This window comes from Salvelinus namaycush, chromosome 39, assembly GCF_016432855.1.
Source record: "Salvelinus namaycush isolate Seneca chromosome 39, SaNama_1.0, whole genome shotgun sequence".
Lineage (NCBI taxonomy): Eukaryota > Metazoa > Chordata > Actinopteri > Salmoniformes > Salmonidae > Salvelinus > Salvelinus namaycush.
Genome location: NC_052345.1, coordinates 6,658,146 through 6,668,835, shown reverse-complemented (window position 1 = coordinate 6,668,835; position 10,690 = coordinate 6,658,146). Strand labels below are relative to the sequence as shown.

The following is a 10,690-nucleotide window of genomic DNA, read 5'->3' as shown; positions in this document are numbered from 1 at the left end:
GTGTGTGTGTGTGTGTGTGTGTGTGTGTGTGTGTGTGTGTATAGATAGACCGTAACAATCAAAAGTTTGGACCATATTCAAGTGTTTTTCTTTATTTACTATTTTCTACATTTGTGGAATAAGACAAAAAAAAATGAAATGACACAGAATCATGTAGTAACCAAAAAAGTGTTATTCTGTGTTATTCTACAATGTAGAAATAAATAAAGAATACCCTGGAATGAGTAGGTGTGTCCAAACACATTAGCCAGAATGGTCCCACCTGATCCCTTCCATTTGTGAAGACATTTATTTTCATTGTTAGAGCGGCCAATTGAGTACCTGGTCAATATAATGGATAATCTGTGGTTTGACACGTACTGTTAGATCATTGATGTGCAGCTCCTTTGACCTCAGGACCTCTCAGGTCATGTTTCTCAGAATCTGCCCATACATTGACAGATGAGTGAATATGGCAAGGTCACACAATGCTGCTAGGTGGGGCCTGGTGGGTTCATAGAGGTAAATGTACAGTAGTAAACAGTGAAGTGAAACTAGCTGTGATTTATAAGCACTGATAAGTAAACTACTTATTTTTTTTGCAAACATATGGGGGGTGCATTCCAAGAAAAGGAATAAGACCCCTTGCTCAAAAGCAATCCATCAAGCCTTCAAGATACTGGTGAACAGAGGATAAGGAGAGAGCAAACAGAGGAGAGAAGAAAAAGGTTTGAGAGATAGAAAAGGAGAAACACTGAGGTGGAAAATGTGGAGTCTGACCATTAGCTTTTATAACCAATGTCAGTCACATGCCAGCACTCCTCTGGTCCCAAGACTGACTCGGGTGAAGAGTGTGAGCAACTGTCATGCTCCAGTGGCATGGTCGTAGTCTGGGCTTGATCACAGACTGGCCTGGGGTTGTGGCTGGGGTTGGGTGTGGCTGGGGGTGGGGTTGGGTGTGGCTGGGGGTGGGGTTGGGTGTGGCTGGGGGTGGCCCTGGGGTTACCTTTGTTCAATCAGGATCTGATAAAAGAGGAGTGGAGACTGAATAGACAGACATTGTTGACCCGGCTGCAGTAGGACACTCAGGACACCTCACCAACATCACAGTGAGTGTATTTACATAACATTCTTATCAACCTGTAGGGTTTCAGTGTAGGAGAAATGGCACTTTCAGGATTTTTTCATAAGGAATATGGCTGGCTATTTGTTTTTTGCTAAATAGATCTGCATTTTCTGTTTTTACTTCATGTAAAGTTGACTGCTCTGTATCTGGGGTTTGGAGAAGTAGTTCTGTAGGTGAGATGTAGGTTATTTGAAATAGTTTGTTAGGTACAAAACTTCTGCTAGATTCATTATTTGACACTTCTAATACAACGGGCATGAGAGAGATGAGATCACGAGTCATGACCCTTCCCTGGGTCATGGTTCGACAGGATACAGCTTATGTCAAATTGAATTCAAAAGTTGAATTTGTTAGCATTTTAGCTAACCCTAACATTAACCTAATTATCCTAACCTGCTATGAATGGTCAACTCTGACAAGCTGTATTCTATCTTCCCTACCACAGTGGTACTAGAACTCTGACTGGCAACAGCGAGTCCCAACTGGGATTGGTCAACTCACTTAACAATCAATAAGCAGCCATTTTGGACTTACAAGAAGGGGTGCTTGCTCTGGGGAAGATAGAGAATTGAGTCTGTCAACACATGATGCGAGAGCCTTGGTTACTTGTGGTAGTTTTCATGCTTGGTGCAATGTGAGGTTATTGCTTGTGCTGAGTTGGCATGTTTTAGTTTCAATCTGTAGTTTGTGCTTTGTCAGGGAGAATGCTACAATCTGTAGTGCCATATCAGAGTATTTTCAGTTCTTCTATAGTCCTAACATTGGACAAGCAAGTTATCATGAATTGTTTTTGTCCTTCAGATGGCCCTTCCCCTGTTCACCCTCCTGCTGACTGCCCTCACTGTGGTCCACTGCTTCCCCACTGTCTTCCAGGACCTGGAGCAAAGCAGCAGTATGTACATTTTCAACAGTGGTGGGAGGTGCTATAAGAGGACTGTCTCATGTAATGGCTGGAATGGAATGGTATCAAACAAATGGAAAACCCATGTTTGACTCTGTTCCATTGATTCCATTCCAGACATTACACTGAGCCCATCCTCCTATAGCACCTCCCACCAGCCCACTGCTTTTCAGTTATACTTCCACTGACACATCCCATTTGGCTACAAATCAATCTGTTATAGTAAGTTGTCTATATACACTACCTTGTCCTGAGATGCTATGTGTTTGTTGGAGGATGTAATGGGTTTGATTCCTGCATGGGCCTCATACACTTGAACTGTACATTTCTTTGGTTAAAAGTGTCTGTTAAATGGCTATAATACTACATGTATGGTGGTTGTTTCTCCCCCAGAGAACCAAACGTCCATCCGGTTCCTGGCTCTGGGGGACTGGGGCGGGGTGCCCTACCCTCCCTACATCACACGGGTGGAGAAGGCTACGGCCTGGGAGATGGGCAAGATAGCAGAGCAGATGGGCGCAGACTTTGTTCTGGCCCTGGGTGATAACTTCTACTACTCTGGAGTGAACAGTGCAGATTCTCCAAGATTCCAGGTCAGTTGTTAAGCAGAGTAACTCCAGCTGTACTCCAGCTATGGCAAAATGGATCAAATATCTTTACTTTCTTTGCTGTGAATGTTTTTCTGATCCTAATGGTTAGTTGCGGTGTCTGTTACGTCTTAAGGAATTTGAAAGGTGTATGGTTTGCAAACAGAATGGGAATGCGCTTGTTTATCAATCTGTCTAAAATGACCTCTGCCCTCTCAGGATACCTTTGAGCGCGTGTACACGGCTGACTCTCTCAACATTCCCTGGTACATCCTGGCTGGAAACCACGACCATAAGGGCAACGTCAAGGCTCAGATCGACTACAGCCGCAAGTCTGACAGATGGTAAGAAACGGACACTTAGACCAGAGGCGAGACATCTCACTCACTCCTCTTTTCTGGTTCATGAACTAAGCAGACAAGACCCAGCTGATAATGCATTGGTGCCTATGGGACAGCCACTCCTTCAGCAGAACGGAACTGTGACCCTTTTTTTCAATGGTAAACGGCCTGAGTGGGACATCTTCATTTATCCACTGTCTTTGCTTAGAACTTATGCAAGTCTTTGACAGCATAAAAACTTTTATTCGCATCTCTGTTGATCATGAATGTTGTATTATGCAGCAGAATCACTTTTCACTGCATCACCCTAGTCTGCATCCCAAATGTCTAAAATAGTGTACACTGTTGGGATTAGCGTGCCATTTGGGATGCAGACCGTTTCACTGAGCTGTTTCTATCTCTACCTTGATTGATCAGTCTTCATTCATTGAGCCTCAATCCTCCCTCAGGCGGTTCCCTCACTACTACTACGAGCTGAACTTCCGTATCCCCAACACCAAGCGCACTCTGAGCATCATGATGCTGGATACAGTGATGCTGTGTGGTAACTCTGACGACTACGTTGATGAGAAGCCCCGCGGACCCCTGAGCACCATTGAGGCCAACCGACAGGTACACAGATTATTCTGAGCTTTGTTAAATAAAATGTTTTTGGCTTGAACTTTTAAAGTCACTTTAGGATTTGAGATTCTATTGACTTTCTTTGTTCCACCGACCCTGTCAACCTGACCATTGTTGCAACTGGATGTACTTTTTACACTTTTGTTATTCTTCTCTTGTCCTTATGGTTAATTAATTGCAACTGCTGACAAATTCTCCATCAAATTCAAAAAACAATGTAATAGAGGAAATGATCAATAACTAAGTCTTAATTTACTGTATCCACCTACCAGCTGACCTGGCTGCAACAGAGGATGGCACAGTCCAAGGCTGACTTCCTGCTTGTGGCTGGTCACTACCCGGTGTGGTCAGTGTCTGAGCACGGCCCCACAGAGTGCCTCCTGAAGAGACTACGCCCCCTTCTGGTCAAACACAAGGCCACTGCATACTTCTGTGGTCACGACCACAACCTGCAGGTTTGTGGAGGTTTTGAAACTTAATTTTGCATAGTCTTCTCCTAAACCACTAGTGGTGTAACCAACTATTCTATCAACTAGAGGGTTGCTGTTCAAGGAAGGCCATATGGAAGATTGTTTACTTTAGCATGTCACTTTAGCATTCTCGATTTATTGATGGATAATGTTAAAACTCCTTCAGGATCGGTGACCATTCCACGGGACGGTTGAGCTAACGTAGGCTAATGCGATTAGCAAGAGGTTGTAAGTAACAAGAACATTTCCCAGGACATAGACATATCTGAAATGGGCAGAAAGCTTACATTTTTGTTAATGTAACTGCACTGTCCAATTTACAGTAGCTATTACAGTGAAAGAATACCATGCTATTGTTTGAGAGTGCACAATTTTGAACATGAAGTTATTAATAGAAAAATTAGGCACATTTGGACAGTCTTGATACAAAACTCTGAACAGAAATGCAATGGTTCATTGGATCAGTCTAAAACTTTGCACATACACTGCTGCCATCTAATGACAAATCTAAATTGCACCTGGGCTGGAAAAATACATTATGGCCTTCTGCATTTCAAAGATGAAGGTACAAAAAAAATACAGAAGTTTTTTTTCTCCTCCTTTGTATTATCTTTTACCAGGTCTATTGTGTTATATTCTCCTAGATTCCTTTCACATTTTCACAGACTTCAAAGTGTTTCCTTTCAAATGGTACCAAGAATATGCATATCCTTGCTTCAGGGCCTGCGCTACAGAAGGTTAGATTTGGGTATGTCATTTTAGGTGAAAATTGAAAAAAAAGGGTGGATCCTTAAGAGGTTTTTAAGTTGCATCATGGTATCGTTCGGAATGGCTAACTGTAGAAAAATATTCAACACAATTATATCTTTTCAGGTAGTGGCTGTTTTTAAATGTTTGAGCTCTGCCAAACATGACCCTGACTGATTTCCCCCTCCCTATTCTCTCCTCAGTACCTGAAGGAGTCTGGTGTGGGCTATGTAGTAAGCGGTGCCGGTAACTTCCTGGACCCAGACAGGCGTCACTGGCAACATGTCCCCAAAGACACCCTCAAGTTTTTTACAGGCCAGGCTTCTACCCTGGGAGGCTTTGTCCACGGAGAGGTCAGTCATAAATAGAATTGTCCATTCTAGTGTTTTATTGAATTGTCTTATCTGTATACTGTTTGTGTTTTTGATACTTGAAGACAGACTTTGGATGTGTCACATGGCAGACTATTCTCAATAGTCTCTGGTCAATAGTGCACTACATGGGGAATAGGGTGCCATTTCAGACGTACATTTGCCGTTCCCTGAGGGGATCAATAAAGTTGTCTTGTATTGAAGGTAACCAAGGACAAGATGACCCTCACCTTCATCCAGGCTAAAGGGACGTCTCTGTACCGCACTGTCTTGCCACGCAGGGACATCGACGATGACCAAAATGGCAGCGACGACAAGGATTAGCCCATGTGGAAGAGATGACGACGTAAACGGTCACAATTGACGTGTCTGTATATATGACCTAGCCCTTAAATTAAGGACTACATTGATTTATTTTACAATACTTCTACTTTAGCAGTTCAATTCTGTCAAAGTACAATTTACTCAAATGTAGTCCTTCGTAAGGGCTAGATATTGACCATGTACAATAGGTTGGATGGCTGAGGTGTGGATACAGACTGGCAGTTATTATAGCTCATGTTTGGTGGATGAGTTTTTAGAAAACAACCTTGGCATTATGAGTTTGCCCGAATGTAGCATAAAGGAGAATAATGTATTTTAATAAATTAATGAAAGGATGTTTAATTTTTTTTTTTAAATGTAAGATTTTTTTGTGTTCGTTTTAAAGAATAAATAACCTTTTGGATTTGTTTTCCTGTAGTTTGTACATATTGATGCCAATCTTTCAGGGCTTGCTATATTGGGCCTCAGCATTAGCCCATTACATTGACGTTGATGGACCAAGTCATCTATTTATCCTTGTACATGCTGCCCTCTGGTGATTAGGCTATTTCACTGCACCGCTAGTTAAGAAACAGTGACGAAGCGTATTCCAGTGTCCTAAATTAATTGACTCAAAGGCCAGGCTCTGACAAGGGTTGATGACTGTAATAACTCAACTGAAGGGTGTTCACGTAAGTCCAAACGTCATGATCCAATTGGTCTTAGTTGGACAGCTTGACGTCTGCGCCACTTCTTTTCAAACAACATTTGCTCTATTTAGATATAAAATACATGCCCGTCTCTCCATGACCCCCTGAACCCACTGGCTGTAGGGAGCAGAGGTGGTCGTGTTGAAGTTAGGGTGAGTGCTGCTGACCATGCTCTTTTTAAAGATGGTGGGCAAATGATGTCCCGCTGTCTTAAAATGGTCAGTTACTGTCCGCTTAAGGGGTGGCGCTCCCATACTGTAGGCACCAATGCATTAGCGTCTGGGTCTGGTCTGCTTTTATTCATTGACTGCATATGAACCAGATAAAATGAGGGAGTAGGCTGTCTCTGGTTGTGCTGCTGACCATGCACTTACTTCCATTGGTGAAGAGAGCCTCTTGGTCTGCTGCCAATAGAAGACCAATAGGGATCAGGGCTGAATGGTGTTGGCACTGTCAAGACCCACCAATAGGATTGAACCCAAACACACCGTACCAGTATTGTCCTAGGTTGATGTCAATGCATGTTGTGTGAGGTAGCCTACAATACCTTGCCAACATCTTATCCTTGGCCACATTGCACAATCCATTTTTTATTTACCAATGTATGCATTCAAATCATGAAGTACACTAGAAAATAAAAATGGTTAAAGTTGAAATATAAGCCAATTGTGTAGTAGCCAGGCAGGCCCGGATCATCCGGTTGCAATCGTCACGGCATTGGCAGGTACAGTAGGGAGCTGAGCTTAGTTGACCTGAGAGCAGGACAGGGATAGAACGGGATAGGGCCAGAGACTTACTGAGAACAGGTCATGTAGCCAGATGCCTGAGTCAGTCACACCATGGAACCAGGTCCTCTTAGCATGGGGTCAAAACCTTAATGTGGAATTCCACTTCAAAATTATACTTTGGTATTTTTTTTCATTAGTCCACTGTTGATTCAGTCCCAAAATGTTTTGCATGTCAGCAGTCAAGTTTAAATACCAAACAAGAGTTGAGTGAGATTCCCCTTTCAGGGTCATAGGTAGGGTTGATTACAACGTTCTGTTTTGACTAACCTGAGACTATACCGGGCTGTCTGAACTGTTAATGTAATTAATGAATAGATATAATTACATATATTTGTACCTGACTTTGTAGCCCTTGTTAAACACTATTAGATACTGTAGCATGTTTTTTGTACCTTTATTTAACCAGGCAAGTCAGTTAAGAACAAATTATTATTTTCAATGACGGCCTAGGAACAGTGGGTTAACTGCCTGTTCAGGGGCAGAACGACAGATTTTTACCTTGTCAGCTCGGGGATTCGATCTTGCAACCTTTCGGTTACTAGTACAAACCTCTAACCACTAGGCTACCTGCCGCCCCTTATATTGTTATATTATATTGACACTGTAGCACGTTTACATTATTAGATACTGTAGCATGTTTACATTAGGTACTGTAGCATGTTTACATTATTAGGTACTGTAGAATGTTTACATTATTAGGTACTGTAGAATGTTTACATTATTAGATACTGTAGAATGTTTACATTATTAGATACTGTAGAATGTTTACATTATTAGATACTGTAGAATGTTTACATTATTAGATACTGTAGCATGTTTACATTATTAGATACTGTAGAATGTTTACATTATTAGACACTGTAGCATGTTTACATTAGGTACTGTAACATGTTTACATTATTAGATATTGTAGCATGTTTACATTATTAGGTACTGTAGAATGTTTACATTGTTAGACACTGTAGCATGTTTACATTAGGTACTGTAACATGTTTACATTATTAGATACTGTAGCATGTTTACATTAGGTACTGTAGCATGTTTACATTATTAGATACTGTAGCATGTTTACATTAGGTACTGTAACATGTTTACATTATTAGATACTGTAACATGTTTACATTATTAGATACTGTAGCATGTTTACATTAGGTACTGTAACATGTTTACATTGTTAGACACTGTGGCATGTTTACATTAGGTACTGTAGCATGTTTACATTATTAGATACTGTAACATGTTTACATTATTAGATACTGTAGCATGTTTATTGCAACGCCATGAAACTTTGTATCTCTTCCAGCATTATGGTAACTGCAACTTTATGAAGACATTTCATTACCCATATAGCTGAGGATGTCAAAAATCAATTGTCTACACACAATGTTCCCCCAAACCAGCTGTGCTTTTTGTATAATTTGGCTGTCTCCCTACAATAGTTAAATCACAGCACGACTTTGCATGCACCATCACAGGTGTAGAAAAATGGGAATCCTCCAGTTTGGCCAAACCTACCAGTCACTACAATGTCCCAAACTGCAGGGATCGGTTATCCACTCGTCACATGTTCCAATCCGTTTTAGGATTATCCCAAAATGCCCTCTACCGCAGTGGTTATACTGTATCTCTACCTAGCAGGCCTATTCTCCCACTGTGGACTGACATCCGGGCCTGATCTTTATTGGATAACCAAGTTAAACATACATTTTCCTTGTATAAACACGTTTATGAGTGGTTAAAAATCATCCAGTAAAACTGTCTCTCGCACATTGACATTCTAGAAACTTTACATAAAAATTCTAGAATCAGTTCTAGAACATTCAAGTGGAACTCTAGCAGTGTCCCAGTTAGTCTGAGTCAGAACGACCTTTGCGGAGTCCTCATTAGTCCTGCATTAAGCCCTCTTTACCGGTGTGGAGCGATACCTACTCCCAACGCCAACGTGTCTAAACAGTGTCACTGCTGGGCTTATGCTTTTTATTAGGCCTAGATCTGCTCTTAATACGGCAGGTAGCTTCAGCCATGTGCTGACTGCCCAAGACAATGTGATATACATCACCACCCCAAGAGGTCTTGCAGGTGTCGTCTTTGATATTTCTTGTCAACTTACACACATTCTCTCATATATAGTTTACTATTAAAATGTGTACAGAGTAGTTGGTTTACATCCTCTGGTCATGGTCGAACAGTTGAGTCAAGGTTTATAATCCAACCGACAGTAACACTAATAGTTTGATAGGTTTACCCTATATGAGGTTGAGCTTTGTCCTCCAAAGCTGGGGATGAAATTAACTCAGATGAACTTCTGTTCCGTCTCCATAGTAATAGTGTGACGTTCTGCCATCCTAACTGAGCTGCCAGAGAGGAAGGAAACAGCTGTTTTAATCACCATTGGTCTCATGGTCACATCCCTGAACAGTTAGTTACCTTCCTCTCCGGCAGCTCAGTTAGGATGGCAGACTATGCCAATCTCAACCATCTCAATCAATGGTTGAGATGGGAGAACACTGTGGATGGATCCATCAAGACTAACGTGACAATACATCTCATTTCCCGTTGGTACACTAAGCTGCTGCCCTGATAAGATCATTCCATAACAGCTGTCTGTGAGGTTCTGAGCTTCTGCCTCAGATTAAACTGCTCTCTGAGCCTCTAATTCCCTGTCTGAAAAGTAATAAAAGGAGTCTGTATTAGAGAGGGCTAAGCTGCGTGTGTAATCTTCTCTCTTTAATCCCCCTCTTCTGCTCTCCCAATAAAGGAAGACAGGCACTTGAAAGACCCGCACAGATGGGATGAGCGCAGTCGGCATCAAGCGTGGCGATAAAAGCTATAAAATAGCATAACAGTATCAAATCCTACATGCAATATCAGGTAACATCCAGCTTAAATAAGAATTGTTTGTTTTAAGTTGTGTAACATTATTCCTTTCTGGAAAACTGCATCAATTATGGAACATAACTAGCCACAGGAAGCAACAGGATTGAAATATACTACACTGTACTTGAATTCTACTACTGTGTGCTTACCCTCTAGTATTTGTTTGAATAAGGTAGTGTTTCCACTTAAAATACTGTTTAGATAGGCCTATCACGAACCTCTTCCCAGGCCACCTGTATGGGAATCACAGACTCACCTTAACCTAACCTCACCCCTCTTAACTGAATTAATTCAACCCTACTAGTTAATTAGTAAATCAACTAAGCTAATCCTGCTGAAGCCTGGAAATAACCTTAGTATCAGGTGTTATCAAACAGAATGAATCTAATACCATATTCGCACGAACATATATTTACACAAAGTCCTCTTTTAGTTGAAGTTTTGAATGTTACACTCACTTTACCATAACTTTTGACCACAGGAGGCTGGTGAGGGGAGGAGTGCTCATAATAATGGCTGGAATGGAGTCGATGTAATGGTAACAAAAACATGGAAACCATGTGGTTGATACCATTCCATTCATTCTGTTCAAGCCATAGTTATGAGACCGTTCTCCCCAATTAAGATGCCACCAGCTGCCTTTGCTTTTGACACCCATACTGGTAAAGAAATAATAGACCACATATATATAGGCCTACTGAACACTCAACATTAGATTCATTATAAAGCACGCAAATGTGGCCGTTTTTCTGTGTTTATTGGTAGTTTTAGTGTTTCAATGCTCGAGGAGGAAAAGTCACTAGTATGGTGGTGTCAAAGAGAGGAAGGAAGTGTGGTGACTTGGCACAAATCCGATGGAAAGTTCACAG

General features: G+C 41.5%; 1 protein-coding gene across 1 annotated transcript; it reads left to right on the top strand.

The window, feature by feature from the left end:
• The first annotated feature begins 1,906 nt into the window (after positions 1-1,906).
• On the top strand, positions 1,907-5,869 carry acp5a (acid phosphatase 5a, tartrate resistant). The gene is made up of 7 exons (XM_038979213.1): positions 1,907-1,997; positions 2,400-2,599; positions 2,813-2,937; positions 3,384-3,546; positions 3,828-4,010; positions 4,976-5,125; positions 5,348-5,869. The coding sequence occupies exons 1-7, from the start codon at positions 1,907-1,909 to the stop codon at positions 5,465-5,467; spliced, it is 1,032 nt and encodes a 343-aa protein (XP_038835141.1). The 3' UTR covers positions 5,468-5,869.
• The last annotated feature ends 4,821 nt before the right edge of the window (positions 5,870-10,690 follow it).

Bases quoted from the DNA above. Each gene is read 5' to 3' on its own strand.
- acp5a (XM_038979213.1), top strand. From the start codon at position 1,907: ATGGCCCTTCCCCTGTTCACCCTCCTGCTGACTGCCCTCACTGTGGTC. The intron at 3,547-3,827 runs GTACACAGATTA...TCCACCTACCAG, and splicing joins CCATTGAGGCCAACCGACAG to CTGACCTGGCTGCAACAGAG. The intron at 5,126-5,347 runs GTCAGTCATAAA...CTTGTATTGAAG, and splicing joins GAGGCTTTGTCCACGGAGAG to GTAACCAAGGACAAGATGAC.